The sequence below is a fragment of the Pantherophis guttatus genome, chromosome 1, assembly GCF_059756535.1.
Source record: "Pantherophis guttatus breed Tessera chromosome 1, ASM5975653v1, whole genome shotgun sequence".
Classification (NCBI taxonomy): domain Eukaryota; kingdom Metazoa; phylum Chordata; class Lepidosauria; order Squamata; family Colubridae; genus Pantherophis; species Pantherophis guttatus.
In genome coordinates, this window is record NC_142063.1 from 294407542 (window position 1) to 294432367 (window position 24826).

The 24826-nt window shown below is 35.5% G+C and overlaps 1 protein-coding gene across 10 annotated transcripts in view; it reads right to left on the reverse strand.

Annotated features, from left to right (window-relative positions):
• The window catches only part of DNAH14 (dynein axonemal heavy chain 14), a 225867-nt gene that overhangs the window by 70907 nt on the left and 130134 nt on the right, over positions 1–24826 (reverse strand). For 9 of the 10 annotated variants that reach the window (XR_015731515.1, XR_015731514.1, XR_015731511.1 and 6 more), the window contains exons 41-54: positions 23845–23961; positions 23053–23205; positions 17274–17403; positions 16668–16750; positions 15887–16062; positions 13798–13926; positions 11740–11880; positions 7497–7664; positions 5858–6028; positions 4729–4896; positions 2703–2789; positions 2253–2450; positions 1659–1820; positions 830–1018 (exon numbers count right to left, since the gene is read on the reverse strand). Coding sequence is in view for 4 of the 10 variants with exons in the window: in XM_087883152.1 (XP_087739278.1) it covers positions 830–1018; positions 1659–1820; positions 2253–2450; positions 2703–2789; positions 4729–4896; positions 5858–6028; positions 7497–7664; positions 11740–11880; positions 13798–13926; positions 15887–16062; positions 16668–16750; positions 17274–17403; positions 23053–23205; positions 23845–23961 (2072 nt within the window). In the remaining 6 variants the exon portion in view is untranslated. The remainder of the gene's footprint in view (positions 1–829; positions 1019–1658; positions 1821–2252; positions 2451–2702; positions 2790–4728; positions 4897–5857; positions 6029–7496; positions 7665–11739; positions 11881–13797; positions 13927–15886; positions 16063–16667; positions 16751–17273; positions 17404–23052; positions 23206–23844; positions 23962–24826) is intronic. The other variant, XM_087883153.1, reaches the window with a different exon arrangement.

Genomic DNA, 24826 nt, shown 5'->3' on the forward strand with positions numbered 1-24826 from the left:
CATTTTATACAAAGTACAATTCAATTTAAGAATTGAAATGTATGGTAATGTTCTCAGTAATTTCTTGTTCACACTCATCGCTTTGTATTGGCTCTCTCTTCTTTGTTGTTCCTTTTCTTCCCTCCATAGGGGAAGGTGAGGGTGCTGAGTCTAAAAGTTCTAACTCCTTGGGGATAAGATTTACTTGTAATGCTTGAGTTCTCCTCTTACTATAGTGAGAACTCACATTTTAGAAATATTTTGGGATTCTCAGGGTTTTTTTTTTGTATACCATCAACATTCATTCATGAAAAATCTAATCCAGTTAAATGCATCTGTTCTAAAATTAGGAATTCTTGCAATTTACAGTAATAGTCATAGCCTTATTTGGTGAGGTAGAGTATATTTTTCAGCAGAGAAATGAAATTCTTATAGAATATGGTTTTGCAATACCGCTTATTATACCGCTAACAAGTATATCTGAAAATGGAATGAGAATTAACCTATACTTAATCACTTAATTTCTGCTGCTATCACTACCTTCCAGCTAGCCAAATCCAGACAAGGAGCAGTTGAGCCAAATTTTGTAGGTTTTATATAATGGTGATTTGATAATTGGTGCTTGCTCAGAGCAAAGCAGTGGTTGTATCTGGCATTTCGATTTCCCCAACATTCTCCATGAACCCTAGAACCCCACCTAGTTATTATTACTGAAACTGATTGTGAAATGTTTTCCCAGAGTCTTTAAAATGAGTTATCACAATTCATGAACAGTTTCAGTCGATCAGAGTTCATAAGTGAGAATAACATATTATAGATTCCATTTTGATAAAATATATTCACATCATACCTCATTTCTAAATGTCTCACTTTGGCTAAAATAACTTTTTGCTACATGGCAAAGTGCCTCTTCAGGCCAATTTTCATACCAGTCTACTGTACAGCAATTCACAAGGGCAGGATATATCTGTAAATATTGACGGAAAACCAGTCCTGTAGGATTTACTGTCAAAACTATATGAAGGTTGTGGCGTACTCTCTAGAAAAAAAAATATTGTGTGAAAACTCTAGTAAAATAATTATTCCTTTGAAAATATACATGCATTAATATTTGGATTATCATTTATTAGGCTATAATTGTACATACTTGCAAAAATAATTTTTATTGAAATAAGAATTGCACTGCAAATTGTAGAGTGATACAAGTAGATATTTAAATGATAGATAATATTTGCCCCCAAATATGAGTCACTTTGTACAATTATGTAAATAATATGGATTCAGGCAATTCACTAATTCAGCTTCCAGCACAGAGAAATATCAGTTAGTACTCATAAAGGTGAAATTTAATGTCCATTTTTAACTTGGGTTTCTTTCATACCAGATGATACAAAACCATCCTTGATGGAAATAATCAAAATTTCTATCATTCATTAAATCAAATTTCTTACTCTGCCTTCATAAACCACAATGGGCAAGAGTCAAATAGACATGGATGTCTTCAATATATCTATAAATAACAGCTTGCCACATTCCTGGCTTGATTTATCTATTAATAATAGGACAATTAAATTCAATGAGCACAACTCTGGATCCTGCTGTTAATGTGGAACTCAAGCTGGAATGGATATAGCAATTTCATTGAGAGAGCATATTGTTCACAGGAAACTAGTACATACCTGTAAGAAGAAAGAATACATATCATCCAATTTGTTGGAATCCTTAGTCATTTCAGAAACTGATGTAAGTGATTCAATAATGTTATTCAACTCATCCTTCTCAAATAGGTTGGGCACTTGTCCTGATTTCAGAATACAACTTAGGACTTCCAAAAATGATTCCTAAGAAAAATAATACCAATTAATTATCTCCATAGCCTTGGGTTAGAGCAATCTAGATTTTGTCATTTTGACAAAATGAGTTTTTTATAGACACTTTTACTGGAGCTCCAGCTATGAGTTGTTGTTGTTTTTTTTAATTTGATTTATATGCCGCCCTTCTCTGGAGACTCAGGGCGGCTTACAATGCATTAAGCATTAAGAGTGAAAGTTATTTTGTGTCAACTGTTTAATAGTTGCTATTTTAATAACTATTAGCAAACTGGTGAAAATACAAACAAAGTCAGCTCCCAATCATCCTCTAACCTCTGAAGACAATCCAGATATATTAAGATTAAGAAAGGGGAGAAACAGAGATGGAAATTTTTAGCAAGAATTTAATTAACATGATACACATTTAATATGTATACTAATTTATATTCTGTGTAGGCTTACTTGAATTATATCTGAATCTGTAATAAGAAGAACGGTCCTCTTGCCTTCTGCTCCAGCTTGTTTATAGACTTTTTTAATATCCTCTTGAAAATGTGCAAAGGTGTAACTATAGGAAGTAGATAACCTACAGATACTGCATTCAGATATATAACAGGCTAAGGATGCACAGGTTGCTTTTCCATTGCCATTCCATCCAATCTGTTAATAAATATTAAACATGTTAGATAAACATCATGTAAGAAAAAATGATTTACTAAAGCAGATCTTCATATATTAAAATTTCTAAATAATTTTTAGAATGCAGGATAATAATAATTACGGCTTAGTGACAAATGTTTTAATGACATATGGTATTTAAAATTTACCTTGATTTAAGGCGTGCTACTTTTAAATAAAGACACACCATTGACATCTTATATAATATGTCCAATTAAAAATAAAGTTTCTTACCAGTGTCATATGACTATCTTGTTGTCGAAAAACCCTTGCAGCTCTAATTACATGTTGTATTGCTTCTTTGAAAAATACCATGGTGATCTAAGGAAACAGAAAGCAGAAATGTAGGGAATAGGGGGAAACTTCCTTCCAAAATGCCCTTCAAATATGAAAGAGTTAAAAGACAAGCGAAATCTAACCCTTTTATCTTGGGATCTTGCATAAAAAGAGTCTGGGAAAACTAATGCTAAAGGGATATTCAGGACCAAGACTATTCCTTTTTCAGGTAAGTTTTTCAAACAGAGAACAGCTAGCTCATTTTAATTGTTTTTTCTCTCTCTCATACAAGTAGCTGGAACATCTTCTGGATTGGTTCAAAGCCTGATAATCTCATTTCCCAGAGATCTGTAATGGATGAACTAGAAAAAGTTTTGGAAAAGGAGCAATCCTCAATCTTTATAAATCAGGAATCTCTTAGCTACTAAATGCAGATGAAAAATAAGCAATTAATCTTGCAGATAGAAATTTGAAATAGGAAATATTGAACTACATCATAAAAATAACTGCAGTTATTTCTTTATTGATTTGTATACTGCTCAATCTTCCCAGATATGAGGAGCTTAAAAAAGTAAGCCATAGAATAAGAAAACAGAAACATCTATATCTACAATAAATATAGCCCAAAACGGAACAATCCTTCCACAAACCAAATAAAATAAATGGAGAAAAATAAATACATATTGTTATTATATCAGTCAATGAAAGCTGTCTGGAAGAGTTGTGTTTTCATCAGCTTTCCAGCTTCCAGACAAGACTAATACTGAAAAAAACAATCTTATTTCCAGACTAGGTGGTTCTGAAGCATTGACATCATAACTAAAAAAAATATTTCCTGGCTCCAGCCAGCCTCACCTCATGAAAATGGGATACTACGGTACCAATAGGTTTTCCAAAAAGTATTGCCTCAGATGAGTCAACCCTGGGTGGAGCAGGCAATTTGGTTGCTAAGCCAGATAGGATTTTACAAGACATAGCAGTTTGCAGTGACCCACATTGACTGACAGCGTCACTATTAGCATATTACACATATATTGTGGACCTTGCCCTGATTATCAGTAACTTTCTGTATGCCTTTTAAAATCCTATCTGGCTTAGCAATCAAGCTGACTGCTCCAACCAGGTGATCTTCAAATGCTTTTCATATAGAACATATTGCAGAAGTGCAACCAAGTGGCAATAAAGATACGAGTCACTGTAGCCAAGTCCTCCTGTTCCAGGTAAGGTGGCAACTGAGGTAGTAGACATAGCTGAGCAAAGGTTCTTCCAGCCTGTCTTCATCTGCACTTCCAGCAGCAGCTGTGAGGGTCCTCAAGTCAAGTACCTGCTCTTTTAGGAGCAGTACCACCCCCCATATCACTTGAGAGATAATATTAGAGCTGATGAACAAACTGGTGAACAAACAGCACCTCCATTTTGTTTGGGTTCAATTTTGCTAATTTATCTTTCATACAGTATATATATGACATTTCAATCATAAATTGATTCTAAGCACCAACCAACCAAGTTTTAACTTGTTTCATCACATCCAGAACCCTACAGCCTTGACATGGCACAAAGCTTCAACAGCATTTCTGGAACAGACCAACACAGTTAAAAAATCAAGCTGAGTGTTATCTGCATATTGATGATCCTGAACTAACAGATGGAAGAAACTATTTATTAATTATCAATTCTATATTATCCATTCTAATTTTCCTTGTTATTCATCTTTCTTGAATATAGCTGGGACTTGCAGTTTGAGGAGGAATTTATGATAAACCCATGTGACATTTTTTATTTAACTACAGTACTTAGCTGCTCAAATTCACTTACCTATGTCCTGCTATTTGTGCATAGGGGAAAACTAGAGGAAAGCAGGTTGTTCAGTGTCATAAATTTTTTTATGAGGGACATCTAGCACCTAAGATACATGTATACAGTATTGGCTCACATCACATAGCAATTACAATACATCGATATTAAACAGAATTTCAAAAATTACCTCTGACTCTTTTGTTTGCATTCTCACATAATATTCTTCCAATGTCAAAAGAAGAACCTTCTGGCTAGTGACATTTCTATAAATTCTCTTATCTACAGGTACAGTATAATCTAGAAAATCTACAAATATAGGAGACTCTTCCATCAACTTCTCCTTTGTCCAGGAAATCTACAGAAATAATTTTGTAATTTGAAATTTTTATTAGGATAATGATCTTTCTTAGACAAACTAAAAGCCACTATGTATCTGCATTTTGAGATGTATAGATTAGGAAATATGTTAATACAAATTCTCAAATACAAGTTCTTTTATCTACAGGTATGGTGGAATCTAGAAAATCTAGAATAATTTTGTAATTTGAAATCTTCATTGGAACAAAGTTTGTCTTTTTAGACAAACTTTAAAAAGTCACCATGGAACTGCATTTTGAGATGTATATATGCATGTGTGTATATGTATTCTCATTTATGTCCCACCAACAGTGACAGAGAGATCCACTAGAATATATAAAAAACCCTCTTTTTCCAAGAGTTTCTCCAAGAGTTCCTACTTATCCAATCCTGGCCAACAGATTGGTCATGCTGAAGATCTGATCATCCAAAGAGTATCAGGCTTAAAATGGACTTTTGCTGCTGTGGCCCCTGCCTTATTGAATATTCTTTCCTTGGAATATTCTTTCCTAACCTGTTGGTTTTTCACAAAGATTTAAAAATTTGGATATGCATCTGATCTGGGACTTGGAATGTATTAAGGCCCAGCTACTTGACTTTTCCATTAGATGATTAATCATCATGACTGCTGTTTGTACTTATTTATTTTGTGGGTGTTTTTATTGTTTCACTATTTTAAATTGTTTTAAATTATTTGTAATACCTTCAGAAAAAAATTAATGTCTAAGTCTAAGAATGTTCAGATACTGAATGACTAGAAACCTGGCAGGTTTTAGACGATAAACTGGACATACTGCCTCATGGAAAGGCAGAGAAAGGGCACACAAATATATATCAGATCACCTTGGCATCATCAATTACTAGTCAATTTTGTATACTGAACATGAAACATTCCATGTCTATGATAAAGAAATCCTATATATATATATATATATGTATCATACCTATAGTATACTTACTTTAAAATAATTGTTGAGCTCATTTGAAAGAAACTGATAAAATGTCTCCTTCTCCGCTAGATCAACTAGACGATCATGGAAAATTCGAGTAGATTCATGCATAACCAATAATGCTGTTGTTTCTTTTGAGACAATGACTGACTTGTGGGCTTGAAGTAGTCCTTCAAGTACCTATAGTATTAATTTTAAAAGTAACTTTTTCAATTGAAGCTATATTCATATTATTATTGAAGTTACTAAAACTTCTAAGATACCTTCTGAATTGATTTAATTTTTTATCATGCTATGCTACCCCATGGTTGCTTTAGCCATTTTACAATGGTGCTTAATAGCCCCGAAGAGTGGGATATCCATTTCAGATATTAATAAAAGAAACAATGATTTCCATTTTTAGATGACAGAATTAACCTTCAAAAAATTTTTAGTTCCATGGGTATTGATAATATAAATCTTAATCATACCAACATATTCATAATAAATCTTAATGGCAGCAACACCTTAGTACAAACAAAAAATCCCAACTATTACTATTCACTTAAAATTATGTCCATGAATATGTAGAAATGCATTTCTTATCCAACTCAGAAAAGTGAACTTGATTCTATGGATGGATAAAATTTGAAATAATCTTAAATTGATAATACTTAGGATATCCCATAAATAATGTCTGTACAAATGTTATCTATTTTACTAATATGGATCATATTTTGAATAATTTACAAAATATTCAACGATATTGAATCCAAACTATCCTCAGAAGGAAAATAAGTATTTTCTCCATTTGGTGTAGTTAATAAATCACAACAAAAAGTTAGCAATATTCAGGGCAAATGAAGGAAAATCTACTGAAAATCTACTGAAGCTCATGTCAGAACAAGCCCATAGAATTCCTGTCTGGGTCATTACAGAGTGCTACATGTCATATAATTTTGCAAATGTTTGCTTCTTTCTTAGAAAATTTCAGACAACTATAGTAACTGATATATTTTTCTCAGTTATCCCTTTTTGATAAGGACCGAACTAAAGCTTTAACCAACATAGACCCAATTTTCTCTTCTTGTTACTTTAAATCCATACGTTATGTGCATATTGACTAATAATTATTAACTCATGAACATTCTTTGTTTATATAGTATTATTCATGTATATGTTTTATTGAGTATGATGATATAGGGTTCATAGCAGGAAAAGTAAAAGCAAGCAGAGAGATGATAAAGAAAAAAGGAGTTTGTGGTTATTCAGTAAAATGTATAATCCTGGTTTAAAATCCTCCTTTCTTCTTCACATTTTGACAGTTTTGATCATAATCTATTTATGTATTTCTTTTAAGCAACCTTTCTATTTAAAAGTATTTTTGCTTTCCTATTCTCTAATTTATGGAATACAGGTAGTCTTTTTTAGTGACTGTTCAGGAATCATAGTGAACGACTGAAAAGTAATCTTATGACCAATCCTTGCATTTACAACCTTCTTTAGTCTGTAAAGCAAAGGAGGACTGAAGTAAGATCATAAGCATAGTTACTAAACACTTAGCAACTGCTTGTGACTGACTTGTGGGTCCCAAATGTGGTCATCAAATGAAGCTACCTATATTTCACTGATTAACCATTAACCAATTGAAAAATCAAGAAATACAAACCTTAAAAAGATCTCGTAGATTAAATATGTAATGGCATTTAGCAGGTGTTGGAAGCATTTTATGAAGCATTCTATAGTATAGTGCAATACAGCAACATGTTAAATTATCTGTACATTTCTGAACTTCAACCAAGAATCTATTAATGTAAAAGTATGTTCCCAGACGTACCTACAAAAAATATTTTATACATTTTAAAAATTGTAAATATTTTCCATTTAATATAATTTAATAATAAAGATGCTAAACTATGTACATTACTTTAAAGAAACTGTTGTTAACAGTTATATTAGACTACATTATTTTAGAAATATTTGCAAACTGAATTGTAAGCATTTTACATAATGTAATAAAACAGGTTTTATGGAAACAGCACTGCGTAACAAACTGTCTAAATGTACACTTAAAAAAGCAGAGAACTTGCTTGAGAACATTCAAGCAATCATAATTATTATAATTATCAGTCTAAATGCAGTATCAATTGCTCTACAGAATTATACTGGACAATCCCTGACCCATAGGGTCATGGATTCAGAGATATTTCCTTACTATATTCCTCAATGCCTTCAACAATGGCAGAACTTCTAATGTTTTGCCTTCATTGGACAACTTTCATCCAGTCTCCAACCTTTTCTTTTGGGGGAAGGTTATTGAGAGGGTGGTTGGTATGCAGCTTCAATGGACCCTGTATGAAGTAGAATATCTGGACCATTTTCAGTCTTGGTTTAGGGTACAGCACTGAGATAGTATTGCTTACATGTGTTTATTGTCAGCCCTGGAAGCCATCTTTTTCTTTGGATCTTCAGGGCTGCCACATTTAGTGCTGTGGGAAACTGGGTGGGGAAAACCTGGAAGCTTTCAGATTCGGGTTTTCCCAGATGTGCCAATATGACATCTCTAATAAAATGGAACTTTGAGGAACTTCTAGCCTCAGAGTCTTCTTTCGTTGGGGGTATTACTTGGAACCCTGACACTAATTATCTTTGATGGGCCAAGGATGGGGGTCATGCAACTGTCCTGGCTGTCCTGGATCTCTCAGTGGCTTTTGATACTGCATTGCTATCCTTGAGGATTGGCTCTGGGAATTGAAAGTTGCAATTACTGTAAGTTTGAATCTCATCAGGCTCAAGGTTGACTCAGCCTTCCATCCTTTCTAAGGTAGGTAAATTGAGAACCCAGTTTGTGGGGGCAATAAGATGACTTTGTATAAAATATACAAAAGTATGAAGGCTATTGCTTAACGCATTGTAAGCCGCCCTGAGTCTCCGGAGAAGGGCGGCATATAAATCAAATTTTAAAAAAAAAAGGCATGGTTTTGTGATGGTTCTCCATGGTCAGTTGGTGAGGATGGGTGAGGAGGTGTAGAGTTCTAAGCCACTGTAAAGTTAGGTGCCTCAGGTCACTGGTCTCTCCTTTTTCTCTTTAATATATGTATGAAACCACTGGTGAAGTCACCTGATAGTATGGGATCACTGTATGTGATCACTGGTATTTGATGATTCCCAGCTATATATCTCTACCCTGGCTGGACATTTGATGCTGTTGCAAGGCTGTCTGAGCATCTGGAGGTTGTAAGGGTCTTGATGGGGATGAGCTGACTTTGACTGGGCTTTTGATACCCCGCAGGGTCTGGTGATTTTGAACACAGTTAAAAAGGTAAAGGTTCCCCTGCACATGCGTGCTAGTAGTTTCCGGCTCTGAGGCGGTGCTCATCTCCGTTTCTAAGCTGAAGAGCCAGCACTGTCCAAAGACATCTCCATGGTCATGTAGCCAGCACGACTCAATGCTGAAAGCGCATGGAGCGCTGTTACCTTCCCACCGAAGTGGTCCCTATTTTTCTACTTGCATTTTTACGTGCTTTTGAACTGCTAAGTTGGCAGAAGCTGGGACAAGTAACAGGAGTTCACTCCATTATGTGATGCTAGGGATTCGAACCGCTGAACTGCTGACCTTCTGATCGACAAGCTCAGCATCTTAGCCACTAAGCCTCTTTGTCCCTATGCGGTTATACTCCCCCAAACCAAGGAGGTGCATAATTTAAGAGTTCTAGTTTCATGGCTTATTCTTGGTGAGCAAGTGGCAACTGTGGCTGGGAGGTGGGGTAGGATGCATAGATCTGTGTTGTCCTCCAGTTGTTGTCTTTCCTGGATCAGGAGGCTTTGTTCATGGTCATTCATACCTTAGTCACCTTGGAGGTGCTTTATATGGAGCTGCCCTTGAGGACAACTTGGAAGTTACAACCAGTCTAGATTGCAGCAGCACACACAGTATTGGATATCCATAGGTTTGTCCATATTGCACATTTCTTGCATGAACTGTTCTAGCTCCCAGATTCTTCCAGGTGCAATTCAAGATGCTGGTTATTAGTTTTTAAACTCTGCATAGCACAGGACCTAATTATTTGTGGGACTGCCTCTCCCTAAGGATATGTGTCCATCCCACTAGATCAGATAGGATGAGCATGCTCCAGGTCCCCTCCTTGAAATCATGCCATCTAATGGGACCTTGGAAATATACTTTTTCTGTGCTGCCCCTACCTTGTGAAACATCCTCTTACCAACGATTCAAGAGCTCCTCCCTTCTATCTTTTTAGAAAGCTAGCAAAACCTGGCTCTTTATTGAGGCACTGGATAGGATTGTTATGGTTGATTCAGAGTCAAAGGAGGAAACCAATGACAAGTAGCCAGCTCCAGATGTGGTAACAGATCATGAGCAGTTGCTCTAAAGTCACCAGGTGGACTTTTGTCTGAGAGGCAGAGAAGGTGGAACTGGTCAACATACCAGCAGACACAGCTGCTGTTGTATTCCAAAGATGAAGATGCAGAATTACTGCTCCATCCCAATGGAAGAACATGGTGGCTTGCAAAAAGAATACAGCAAAGGCACTCTGCAAAACTGCTTGCACGGAAGGAGTTTTACCCTGCTAAACAAGAAACACCTATTAAAACAGAGTGGCAAGCTCAAGTCCCCTGTTGATGACCACTGCTCATGTGCCTTGACTCTTGGACCTCATGATTGTGACTTTGAACCTGGAACGGCTGACAAACCTGCTATAGGCTCTTTGCCTTTCGATTTCATCTGACTACTCTTTTGCTCATTATTTTGATTTTGGAAATCTGTAAACTAAATTTATATAGGAAGATAATATGGAAGAAGGGTAATTGAGCCTGCTGTGGGGCATCCCAGAGGGATTATTACGGCACAAGGTTTTGTTTCAATATTTTATTGTTTTACTGTTTTAGTATTGTGTTGTAAACCACACAGAGTTGCTTAAGATGGATGGCCATATAAATATTTTAAATAAATAATTAGTAAAAGCTTTTTTATGGGATGAGCAGAGAATGTTTGCTAAATACATAATATGGGAGAATAGCCCCATTATATCCATCCCAAAAAGCCTGTTTCATAGAGGAACTAACTTTTGCTAAAGACACGAAGAATATCAGTGTTTGTGTCAATCCAGGATCTGTCAGGCCCAGCAGTTAGATAGTAGCTGATAACCATTAATTGAGGAATAAGCCTGTCTTCCACAGGAACACAACATTGTCAGCGAACTTGAAATATTGCAAAAAAAAAAAAAAAGGTAATGCAATGCAATATTTCAAGCAGCAAATATTCCAGTCTTGCCTGTTATATTTGCCACTTTTGTTGTTAGAAGGACAATTCAGCAATATTTCAGAAGATAAACTTTGCCCCATTAGCTGCTAGAAATAGTCCCTTTTGCTGTCTTCTAGATTTTGTGGTGAGATGACTTAACAATTTCTTTTCTAAACCTTTCTCACAACTGTTCAGAGAAGGGTAATTCTTCTTCTCTTAGCTGACCATAATTGCATACTTCCAAAAAGGTTGCTAAATTGATTGTAAGTGCCATCTTTATCCAATGTTCTAGTGTTCAGCAATTTTTCAGTCTTCAATTCCGTTTTTATATAAGGATATTTCTATAAAAGCCCTGGTGATGCACTGGTTACAATGCAGTATTGCAGGCTAACTCTGCCCGTAGCCAGGAATTCAATTATTTCCAGCTCAAGGTTGACTTCCATCCTTCTGAGGCCAGTAAAATGAGGAGCCAGATTGTTTGCGGCAATATGCTGGCTCTGTATACTGCCCAGAGAGTGTTGTAAAGCACTATGGAATGATATGTAAGTCTAAGTGCTATTGCTATTGTTATAATTTTCAGTTACGTTTCATTACATTTTTTTGCTCTTTGTAAAAATAAATAAATAAATAAATGTTTTGGGACAGTTACCTGGAAAATACGTTGCAAAGACTGTAAGGAAGTTGCAGGCAAAACTAAGATGCAAAAATGGGACAGAAGACGAGTACTAATCTCATTACTTCCTACATTTAGAGGTGTACAGCATGCAACTGTGGCAATGTCCTGAATATGCTGTTAGAAAAATATACAAAATAGCATTTTTTTAAAAAAAAAAAGCCCTATAAATCAACATATTTATAATATTGTTTTACTGGTTCAGGATGATTGATAATGAACTGATAATACATTCTTGAGCACCGAGTCCTATCCTATCCAACAAGGTGCAGTTCAATAGTGAGAAAAGTAAAGTCCTGCACTTAGGCAGTAAGAACCAAATGCATACATATAGAATAGGCGGTAACTGGCTCAACAGTAGTAATTGTGAGAGGGATCTAGGTGTCTTTGTGGACCACCGCTTAAGTATAAGCCAGCAGTGTGCTGCAGCTACCAAAAAAGCCAATGCAGTTCTAGGCAGAGGGATAGTGTCAAGGCAATGAGAAATGATAGCATCACTTTACACCATGCTGGTGAGACCACACTTGGAGTACTGCATCCAGCTTTGATCACCAAAATACAAAAAAGATATTGAGACCCTGGAAATGTGTATAGAAAAGCAACAAAGATGATAAAGAGCTTTGAGGTTAAATCGTATGACAAATGGTTGAAGAAGCTAAATATGTACAGCCTCTCAAAGAGAAAGATGGGGAGACATTGATAACTGCCTTCCATTATTTGAGGGGCTGTCACAAAGACTTGCTCTCTAAGGCACTAGAGTGCAGGGAAAGAAGTGTGGAAGCTTGTTAAAATAAGATCCAACCTACAAATAAGGAGAAATTCCACCAACTCCACAAGACAACTTCTGGGAATAACCAAGTCCGTTGTCTGGTGGCTTTCTCTGTGAGGCTAAAAAAACAAAAAGTAAGATCAGCCTTTCCAACTTCTCATGAAAGTTGCCTCATGGAGTTGGTTGGTCTCTCCTGATCTGCATTGGGAAAGCAATGACTCTGGATGATTCTTAGTTTCCCTATATGTTTCTTCCTTTTGCAACACAGCTTTTCCATTTCTCCAGCGAAAGAAGAGCATCTTGAGCTGCATGGAGAAATGAGACAGAGCTGGAAGGCAGGTTTGATTAGGAACCCCTCTTGCGATGTGCGTCCGGCAAGGGAGGAGTGCAGGCAGGAGACGTGCCAAGCTCTGTAGCTCCTCAGTATGCAATTTCTGAAATCAGGGCAAGAGATCTGGCAGGCAGGAAGGCACCTTCAGGCTGCAACAGTCACCCTGGGGGCGGGGGCAACCAGTTCTCCGCCGGAGTGAGAGGTGCAGAGCCAGGACGCACCAAGCTCTCCAGTTTCATGGTAGCACAATTGCTGAAATCCAGGTGGTTCAGCACTCCAGCAAGTGGAGGGGCACTTATGAGAGATGCTGGGGTTCTGTGGGGAAGGGGAGAGGCTGGCCCAGCACTTCTTCCCCTGGCTGGACAAGGGCTCCAGCATCCAAGGCTGCACAGGAGGTAAACGTGGCACCAAAGGTGAGTGAGTGATTGGGGAGGGGCTGAGGAGGGAAGGCCCAAGCAATTTGGGACCCCAAGGGGTGGAAAGAGCACGGGATCTCTCAGTGTGTGGGGGGAGGCCTTTGGTGGCTGGAGGCAGTGGTCTTGCCCCTGCACTCAGCCTCCCATGGTCTTCCCCACTCCTGATGTACCCCATGTGCTCTTAACGACCCGCATATTCAATTAACAAATCCTTTGGGGAGAAGAGGGATGAGACTTGTTCATTCAATGAGTTCCAATTAACAAATCCTTGGATTATTAATGTAATTGGAAGGCTCCATTAAATTTGTAGCACAAGGATTACCTGTACTTTAAAAATGAATTTAAAAGTCCTAATTTCTCTCCTAAACCTATGTGCCTAAGAATCTAGACCATCTAACATGAGAATGAATTTCAACTGATCCAGAATACTATACTTACATGACAAATTTTTAATGAAAAGATCTTAATTTAACAAAAATCAAAAATAACAAAAGAAATGTTACCGATATTAAACATACTTTCCAATCAAGGTGTTTAATGTCATAAAATCCTCCCAACTCCACAAACTGACGGATGAACTCTAATGGTGGCTTGGATCCATATTCTTCTGAGATTGGCATGTTCAGATCATCAATAAACAGTAGTGCCTTGAAATAAGTATAATAAAAACCACAAATGACTATCACATCTAAAGTATATTAACAGAAACATTAGACACTTAATTTCTATCTGTGTATTTTTGTTTTTACATATAATAAGTATGATCCATTATGCATATATATCAAGGGATTGGACTAGAAGACATCCAAGGTCCCTTCCAACTCTGTTATTCTATTCTACAGTATATATTGTACTCAGTCATTGAAGAGGTGGCTTAGAAAATCATCCTAAATCACCCTAAATACTCACAGAATTAATAATTGGCTCCAACAAAGAGTTTCTTAATAAATTATCTGAATTAGGATTAGCATTTGAAGGGACTATTCTATGCAATAATCAAAGTTTGCATGTGTGGTGTTTTATTTTTCACTATTAATGGAACATATTAAGTAAATCCATTTCTTGTTCATTTTTCCAGATGCAGCTTGTAATATAATTGAGCCTAGAAATATTGAAATACATGCCCAATTGTAACCCATTTCCTTCTCTCTCTCTCCGAAAATTTGTTTTTTGGTGGTGGGATGGATGTTGTTAATTTTGTATAACTCTTTTCCTGTTTTCTTCCTCATTCCTTTCTGTATAACACAGAGATAGACAATTTGTTCTAGGCTGGAGAACACAACTTGCTTCTTGAGAGCCAAAAGCTTTCTGATAGTGTCAGTAAAGGAGGATGTTTGAAACCTTTGATACTTTTTTGTGGCTTTCAGTTATCTTACATGTAATTCCTGTTTAGCAACTATCTCATTTAGCAAATATACTCAGTTACAACGGTGATGAAAAAGTAACTTTATGACTAATCCTCACATTTATGACCTTTGCAGTTCTATAAAGGAAAAGGAACTGAAGTAAGATCTTAAGCACAGTTGCGATTTCAATTTAATGACTGCTTCACTTGTTGACTGAATTGTCAGTTCCAATTGTGGTTGCTAAATGAAGACTATCAGTATAGGGATTTAAAAATGATAACAGAACAATACTACTCCCAGAGTACTCCCACTACAATTCCTACCAATGCATTCAAAACACAACTTTAAAAGGAGTCCAAATTGCATTGCTAAATTTTGCTGACAAATTCCAGTGTCATAATTTTAGCCTTTCTCTCACCCCCCACTCCCCACCCCCACTGGTGGTGACTAAGGATGAGAATGGTTCATCTCTCGAATACCTCAAACTTCCATTTATTCAATTATTTTTTTTGTCAGGATTGCATTACTCAAAAATGTTTATTTTATTGTTGAATTTTACCACTTCGAGAGTTGTTTTGCTATGGGTTTTATTTGCTAAAAATAGATAGATAAGATAGATAGATAGATAGATAGATAGATAGATAGATAGATAGATAGAAAGAAAGAAAGAAAGAAAGAAAGAAAGAAAGAAAGAAAGAAAGAAAGAAATGGTAGCAGTAGAATTAATTCATTTTTTTCCTCTAAAGTTTTAGTGGCTCCTATCCAGTAAGAGTAGTAATCATCAACCTGAGTGAATGAGAACACTCATGATTAAAAGATCCTCTTCTCTATTCATGCTCAATTTTTAATACAAAGGAAAAGAGAACAGTCGCCTTTACTCCAGATCAATTGAATATTTACCAATGGCAGTGGGAACTGGATCCCAAAAATTGCACTCTAGATCAGCACCCTTTTGAGCAATGAACACTTAAAAATTGGATGTTCTTTAAAATGGCTCAGGTTTCCTAAAATCATTAGATTTTGCAAGATCTCAGAAATTTTCTGAGATTTGGCAACTTTCTGAAATGTAAATTTTTACTTTATATTTTAATTTGGACCTCTAGAGACCATGAGCATCTGAAGTTCTTGAAAAATTTAAAAGTTAATATGTTCTGTTTCTTGCATTAGACTAATTGTGGATCAAATCAATTTCTTTGAAATGAAGACTGAATAAACTGATTATGTATGTGAGTTACAAATAAGCTTTCATTAAAGTTCTTACTTGTTTAGATTGTGGAGCACCCATGACATCTTTACTTTTCAGTATTAATTTCTGGGTGATCAAACTCTTCGTTTGAGCTGCACTTGTATGGGCACCTAATTGTAATTTACAGATGATAGGCCCTGAAGATGGTTCTTCTATATCAGAATCCTCTCTTATTGAGCTGAGAGCTGAAACTTTAACAAATTAAATTGTTAAAATTTTACATAATTTTTAACCTTTTTAGGTTAAAACCTTTTTAAAAGCACCGCTGCCGCTACCGGTTTGCCCAATGCGGTGCGAACCGGGAGCAACCCACCACTGATATCAATGTTTTAAAAGACTTGTAAGAAGGTTCAAAAGAATATGCCATAAATTGATTTCCCTTTCTATATTGTTACCGGATTATGTTATTAATTTTATATACACCATTTAAAACTTTATGGAGTCAATTTATAATTCTTATAAATTAATTGGTATATTAGACTGACAGTGAAAGATACCAACATGCTTTCTATATGTACTAAAAAAAAATCCAGATGTGCACAGAGAAATGAAATAAAGTCAAAGGAATAAAATTCTTAGCTATTTTATGGAACCATTTTTTATTTTCTTTTAAATTTGGCCAATCTTAATCTCTTTAGGGTTTTTTTTTTTCATTAAGGATGTGATTTTAGTATTTAACATTAGGCATAATCTGGACTTTAAATAACTTATTTCTTTAAAATTTAATATATTCTCATTTAAAAAAGAAAATCTAACCCTAAAACATTTTCTTCTTTCTTTAAAATCAATGACATACGTAATTCTTTGGTTGAAGAATGTGTTATTTTCCAAGAGCTACGAAATTGATCTGTTTTTAGTATACTGTAGTTCCTCATCAAGCTAGACAGTAAAACATAAACACAGAATGAAGAAATCACAAGATTGCCAGTTCTCCCACAAAATCATCAAAAAAAATTTGGTTGGAATTATTACTTTCTAGAATTTTCCAGTATATAACTAAACCTATTATTACTATACTATTGTTAATTTATTTATATAGATAAGTCATCAACATTAACAATTTTATTCAAAGAAAAGACATTGAATCGCATCAGACATGAATGGTCGACTGTGATTTAGCTTTATAGAAGCCCAGTGACTCCTCCCACGAATTGAGAAGTCATAAATCAAAAAAGGAGGAAAAAAACTGGAGACTGGAGATGTAAATATAAAGGATTCAAAAGTCTTCCAGTCCTCTACCATGACCCCAAATCAGACTCAATTAAACAATGCCACTGGGAAGAAAAGATATATTCTCACTTTTGTTTTATCATTAACATACTAGTCAGATATTGCTGAAATATTTAGGATCAATATATTCAAGAAAGAGCTTGAATTGCCCTCTAAATTTCTTAGCAGTTACCTTGTTATTTTAGTTTGGTTGTAGTAAAAGACCTCTCCTAATATTGTTTTCTTCCTTATATTTAATCCATCTTTTTGGAGTCTTCCAAGCATATTATCTATCATAGTAGTCTTTCCACTGCCAGGATCGCCTAAAATTATAGAAGAGACTATCAGGCTTCTATAGTTATAATGAAGGAGATGAAGAAATTATAAAATTTGTAATTCCAATGAATAAAAACATTCAGCTGGGTTTGTAATTAATTTATAATTTGTAATTAAGAAAATAAATTTCAGACAAAAAACCTCACCAAAATTATCTTAATTGAAAACTATTCTAACAAGGACTTCCGGTTTGCTGCTGGCCGCCGCCAGATGTTCCCTCGGGATCATCAGCTTCCATTGCCTGTTAGAGCTGCCTTCACAGCAGAATGGCGGCTCGAAAAAAACTCCGTTTCCATGAGGAAACGGAGATAGAGCCGGCAGGGGTGGGTAGAACTCTCTGCATAGTCCCAAAAGTTTTTCTTTTACTTTTGGGACGGAGCGGATGAGATGCCCCATATCCCCAGCCGCTGCTCCGGGCTTTGGGAGACCTCTGCTAATGCAGAGCCAGGCGTCAAGAGCAAGCCTGCGAATTTAACAGATTATTCAAAGAAAATGTGAGCTGGACCTGTAATACTGAATCGCAAGTATTTTACTTATCTTTAAAAAAAACTACTTAAGAGAAAAGAGGAAAGGAAAGGGGGAAAAAAAAAGCCCTTTTAAAATGGCGTCTGCCGTGGCTGGAGAAGAGGCTGAAAGGGAAAGTCCTTCCGTTTTCTATTATTACAATGTAGCGGAATAAATACCACTGGCTACATTTGCAGACAAAACTTCGCTCCTGTGTCTTTCTCTCTCTTTTTTCCCCTGGAGACTTGATATTGTTTTTGATTGGAAAGAAGTCTTTTTTCTTGGTTTTTTTTTCCTTTTAACAAAGCTTGCCTGGGTGGAAACATGGCACTGAGACTCACAAAGTCAGACAAACAAGTAGTGGGGGGGGATTCCCCCACTAACAATTTAAAGGAACAAGTTTTAACTCTCCAGTCTCAGAAACCTGATTTCAATATAATAGAATTTCTCTTAGAGGAGATTGAAAGAAGGGATGAGATTGTGAATCAGCATTTTGAAAAATTTAAGCAGGAAATTGAAGAATTGGTGAAATCTAAGTTTGATTTTTTGGAGCGAAAAATTTTAAAAGTGGCTAATGGTTTTTCAGAATTTATGATACAGTTTAATTTAATTTAATTTAATTTAATTTCGAATTTATATACCGCCCTTCTCCCTGAGGACTCAGGGCGGTGTACAGCCAAGATAAAAAACATAGAATACAAATATTAAAACATTTAAAAATATATATAAAATTTGGCCCAAAAAATTAAAAATCGCAGACTAATTAAAAGGATTTAAAAATTTTAAAATTTCTTCTTAAGCCAACCCGGCTTGCTGAAAAAGATAGGTTTTCAGGGAACGACGGAAGGCATTGAGGTCCTGGATTCTTCTTATCTCCGGGGGCAACTGATTCCAGAGGGTGGGAGCCCCCACAGAGAAAGCCCTCCCCCTGGGGGCCACCAGCCTACATTGTTTGGCTGATGGCACCCTGAGGAGGCCCTCTCTGTGGGAGCGCACGGGTCGATGGGAGGTCATCGGTAGCAGCAGGCGGTCTCGGAGATAGCTAGGCCCTATGCCATGGAGCGCTTTAAAGGTGATAACCAACACCTTGAAGCGCACCCGGAAGACCACCGGGAGCCAGTGCAGCTCGCGCAGGAGTGGTGTTACATGGGAGCGCCATGTTGCTCCCATCACTACCCGCGCTGCTGCATTCTGGACCAGCTGGAGCCTCCGGGTGCTCTTCAAGGGGAGCCCCATGTAGAGAGCGTTACAGTAGTCAAGGCGAGAGGTGACGAGGGCATGAGTGACTGTGCACAGGGAATCCCGATCAAGAAAGGGCCGCAACTGGCGAATCAGGCGAACCTGATAAAAGGTCCCCCTGGTAACAGCCGTCAGATGTTCCTCCAAAGACAGCTGCCTATCCAGGAGGACTCCCAGATTGCGAGCCCTTTCAGTGGGGGCCAAAGTTGGATACAAATACTAATTTACTAGAGTCTAAAATGGAAGAAACTCAAGATAAATTGGACAATAGAATCCAAAAAATTGAAAATGATTTGATAAACACTCAGGATAATAGCTCAGAAGAAAAACCTAAAATGGAGGCTGATCAAAAGTCTGGTAATGTAGAAAATCTGCAACAGAGGATTGAAAGAGAAGTTCTAATGGTACAATATAATTTCACAGAATATGCGATAAGACTGAGAGGTTTGCAGGAAAATAATAGAGATGATTTAAGGAAAATATCTTCTGAAATTCTAGCTGGGATTTTAAAGGTTCAACCTGAGGAAGTGTTTTGTAGGATTGACAGAGTTTACAGAATAAACTCCTGGATTGCTAAGCAAAGGCAATTGCCTAGAGATGTGGTGATTTATTTTACAGATAAAGAAATTAGGAATAATATTGTGCAAAATTCTTTCAATTCTAATTTGCAATTGTATGGAAGAAAGATTTGGATTTACAAAGAACTCCCACCTAAGATATTAACGGAAAGGAAGAAATTTGGTTTTCTGGTGACTGAGTTAAAAAAGAGAAATATCCCATTTAGGTGGGACGCCCCAATTGGTATCATATTGAGATATCAAGGAGAAAGATACCAGCTAAATACTGTTGAAAGAGCGGAAGAATTTTATCAAAACAGGTTGAAAATGAACTTAACATCTTCAGGTATAATACAGGATAAGCAGAAGGAGCTGGAAATAAAGGGAAAATATCGAATTACAGAGACTGTACCAGATAAATTGTCTTTGGATTTTTCGGATACCCCAGCTGGATTATCTACAAATTTGAGAGAAGTGGCATCTGACTTTAACGTGATGACTTATCAAGTCAAGGACAAGCATGGAAACCAATTAGGGGATATACAAGGGATAAAAAAGAAACATGAGACACAAAAACAAAACCAACAAGACCAATCTACAAAGCAGAATGAAAACCGATTAGTTGATACACAATCTGTAGAAAGGAAACCAGGATCGAAATCAAACCCACAAAAAGAAAAGAAAAAAAAGAAATAGGTTATATAAAAATAGAAATTTCTAAATCAAGCAACAGTGAAGCCAGTGACTTTAAAAAATGAATGAGTATGTGAAAATATAGAGGAGGCGACGTATTGATTAATATTATCCTGAGGATAGTGATAGATCTCTGCATTGCCGTAATCTTGGGATGTGAAAAGAGCCTTAAACTGATGGATTTGAATTATCCACTTTGGAATCCTTTTTTGTGCTGACAAATATATTATAATTATTTTGAATCATAAGGCAAGAGAATTACGCTGGGGCAAGCAGAAGATCAGGCTGTTACCCACTACGATGATGGGAATCAATAATCCTGATGAAAGCCACAATTATTACTATATGGAATATAATTATAATGTCACTCGGGTGGTTGTTTTTACTTTTATACATATCAGAGGATATTTACTACTGATGGGGGCAGATACGACTGAAGATTTTGAATAAACTGTTGCATCAGCAAGCTATGTTACCCTATTATGGATGATGGTCCCAACAATCCAGTGGAAAGACTTTAAAGAAGATATTATATGGACTATAAATTTAAAGTCATTGTCTTTTCTTTTTTATTTAGATATAATGGAATATATATACATATATTTTTAAGTAGCGTGGGCAGTGAATCAAAGATATTAAGAATTGTTGTGTATGGTAATTTTGCAGGACAGTGGGTGAATAAGCTAGTTTGCAGATTGATTAGTTTAAGAAAAGGGATTCTTAAGTGATATATTTAGGGGAGTGGAGGAAATGGATAGAGTGGAATAAATGTTAAATTAGATTTTATGGGGAAGGCCGCTTTGAAATGTTATAGTAATACATACAGAAGATTAAATGTTAAAGTAGGATTTATTGTATAGTCTTAAAGTGGAAGGTGGTTTTGAATCGTTGTAATAATATATAGATATAAGTTTGGGAAAAGAAAAAAAAAGGGCAGATTATTGCCAAATTGGGAGTTATAATACTATTATGTTAAATTAGAAGTTATTTTACAATGTTATAGTATAATGTCTTTTTTCTTTCTTTCTTGGAATGTATGGATAAAGGGGGATGTTATAATATTAATAATATTTTTAGTAAGTAAAGGTCAGTATTTAGAGGAGGGAGCAAATAATCTGTTATGAATTAGGTTTTTTGTTACGAAGAAGTCACGGGGGGGATGGGTGGGGAGGGGGGGTTAGGGAGGGGGAGGGGGAGGGGAAAAAAAAGGGGGGAAAATTTGTATTTGAAAACTTTTTCAATAAAAAAAAAGAAAACTATTCTAACAAGAATTACTATGGGGAAATTAATACTGTATACACTGTAATTTATTATGTATTTTCAAGTGAGCAAAAGATCAAAATGTATGCACTATATTTTGTACATTTATTATGCAATATAAACTGTGAGTGTTTCAGCCAGATTCCATCGTTGATCTTGCATGAGATAGAAAAAGCCTAGAAAAAGCAAAATGGCATAAACTTCCAATCATCTAAATGTGATTATAAAATAGTAGAATTTATAAACTGATGGAGATTAGATAGTATTATTTCTCATGTAGTTTCAGAAGAACAATGCATGGCAGTATTTAAAAGTAGGTTGTGCTAGAACTTTATATATCAACAGAGAATGTTTAATCCTTGTCACCTCCCTTGAAAGAATAACAAACCTAAAGAGGCAGCTGAAAAGGGGAGAAACAAATAGTGGTGTTGATATTCCCTGAAGTATTTAAAATATACGTAGCCATTTTGCCCCAAAGATTGAGTAATGTAGATACTGGAAGACTAGGGACATGCTATTACAGGCCCAAAAGTAAGCAAATTGATCCAGCAACTTGTTGCATTATTAGTTTGCTCATTATGGCACGTAAACTTTATGCAAGGTACCCTTTAATTAAATAAAGTTCTTACAATATTAAAACTAATAATAATAATAATTAAAGTGTTTTAAAATAATGAAATTATATTTTAAATAATTAAATTGATAAAAATTAAAGCTAAAAATTAAAATTATTATTATCAGTCAGATTTCAAACAAGGATAGATATTGGTTCAACTTGTGTTGATTTTTTCACAATACATTGTACACTATATTTTAAAAAAAGGATTCTATCTTCCTAAATCACCTGATAATCTGATAACTATGTTCTGCATGAGAATTATATAACAATTCTCTTGACAATATCAAGAGGAGCAATTCAAGCCCCTGTCACTTACTGGGAGGAGGAAAGTTTCCCAAAAAATCTAGAAGGCATAAATATAACTTGTAAATAAATGGAATTAAAGTGACTGGATTAAATGACTCATAACTATGTTATATGCTTACAACTCTTGGATTCCATAGGTCAAATCTGTCATAGGGTTTTTAGCTAGGGTTTTTTTTTTCAATCTTAACTTTCCATGTGTTGAAAATAACAATTAAATTCCAACTATTCTTAGACAATGCAAAGTACTATGTTTTACAGTTCTTAGATTTATTTAAAAATTTCAGTAAACCAGCATAGGATTTTAACTTATTTGCACAAGAGTTCTATAGTTATCTTTTTGACTGGGCTTTCAAATAATAGAATGAAAATATTATACCAAAATAATCCAACAATTAATTGCAAGTATTTGTACAAGATAAGAGTCTATTTTGTTTTTCAATATTTAAATATGAATTTACCTATAATCAGTACTGGATGTTTTGACAATAAAAGAAGACTTGCTAGGAAGCTGTGACGAATTGTATCAATATTAGGAATAAATGCAGAGGTCTCTATTGTCTTTTCTTGATTTTCTAACATGTTATTATCGGAATCGGAAAGATCTGATGTCTCTGAAGTTTAAAAGATTACAATAATTATTTTAAAATATCAAAAATTGTTAAAATATTGTAAATCATGGCCAGATGAAAAAAATAGATAAATAGATGAGACTATGACATTCAACATTACCAGAAAAAAAATTGCCTTTTCATATTGCCTTTTAACCTTCAAGTCACTGAACAAGCAGGAAAAAAGAGATGATTGAAAGTACAGATAAATAGAAGCAGATGGAGAAATTATATAAATCCTGGTAAAAATTTACTAGTTAGAATTAGGTGATATTGAGCTTTGTGTGGAACTTACGTTTGTTGAAATCATAATGGCTGTATATGAACAGAAAAGACATGCATCACAGGTTCTTTTTACACATGATGACAATGACATATTCAGCTCTTAGTGGCTCAAAATTTACTTGTATGTCTAGGTATCTATTCTCAATCATACAGTATTATGCTTTAATTTCTAGAGTTAGGCTTCAGCATTTAGCATTGAATTTATCTCTGATATATTAGCATTGTTCTCCTTCCAAACACTGAGTGTCTCACCTCATCTCTCAGAAATGTGTGTGTTTCTAAACTCTAAACCTATTAAATGCTTTCCAGGACTTTCAAAATAATTTAATAACGTGAAGCAGTTGCAACTATATTCACCTTTCTGGATAAGAAATTGTGTGCTAGGAACTAAATGTCCCCATGGTTCAAATTCTCCTGTTTGTAAATCCACAAAATAATCAAAAACAGTTTTATCTCCAGATGGCATCTGAATATCTGAAAGCAAAAAGTGAAAGACGTGTTTTATTACATAAATAGTGTAAAATTAATGGGTGAATAGTGCATATTTTCTATAAAGTGTATAGCAGATATGTTTCTGTCATATAACCCCACCCTATCCACCCCTTGCACTGGCTTAAATGTATGTACAGTCAAAACAGGGGGAGTGGGACCAAATAAACCTGGATCTTAGAGCCTGCTAACAGCTGTACTTATTTCCAAGCAAGCTCAAATACAGCTCCCCTTCAGATTGTTGGAGGTGAAACATTCACTGTGTGCATGTGAACATTCCTGAGAGCAGGAATCTGACCTGAGCAAGGATTAACAAAACTATGTTAGAACACAATATAATTATATAATGTTACAACAAATAGGAGATTTATATTTAGGAAACACATAGGCAAAGCTTAACATCTAGCTTGCTCTAGTCTAGCAGGAGACAAATCTAAGAGCATGTCTGTTGTGCCTATGTGCCTGGGAAAAAAGGCAAAAGTGTCCTCAGATTAGCATTCTTTTAAGCTAAAAACATACAAAGAAAGGACACAACAGTAAACTCACAACTCTACAAGCATGTTTCAAACATTTTCTTTTAAAAAATCTAATTACATTTATATTAATGGTTCTGTTGCTAATTGGTTGACTTCTCATATGTGTATTCATATTGCAATAATGCTAATTTAACTAAATTAGTCTATGCATTGCCGACAAGCAGCAACTTCCAAGGCTTTTCCCCTGCCCTAATCTCAGGTCCTTTTACATGAAACATCCGACTTTTCCATTGTTCTGCATGTCTTGTCTTTCTCAGCTAGCTTATTCAATTGGAATCTCTTTTGTATTCAAAATCTACAGTCACACAGATGCT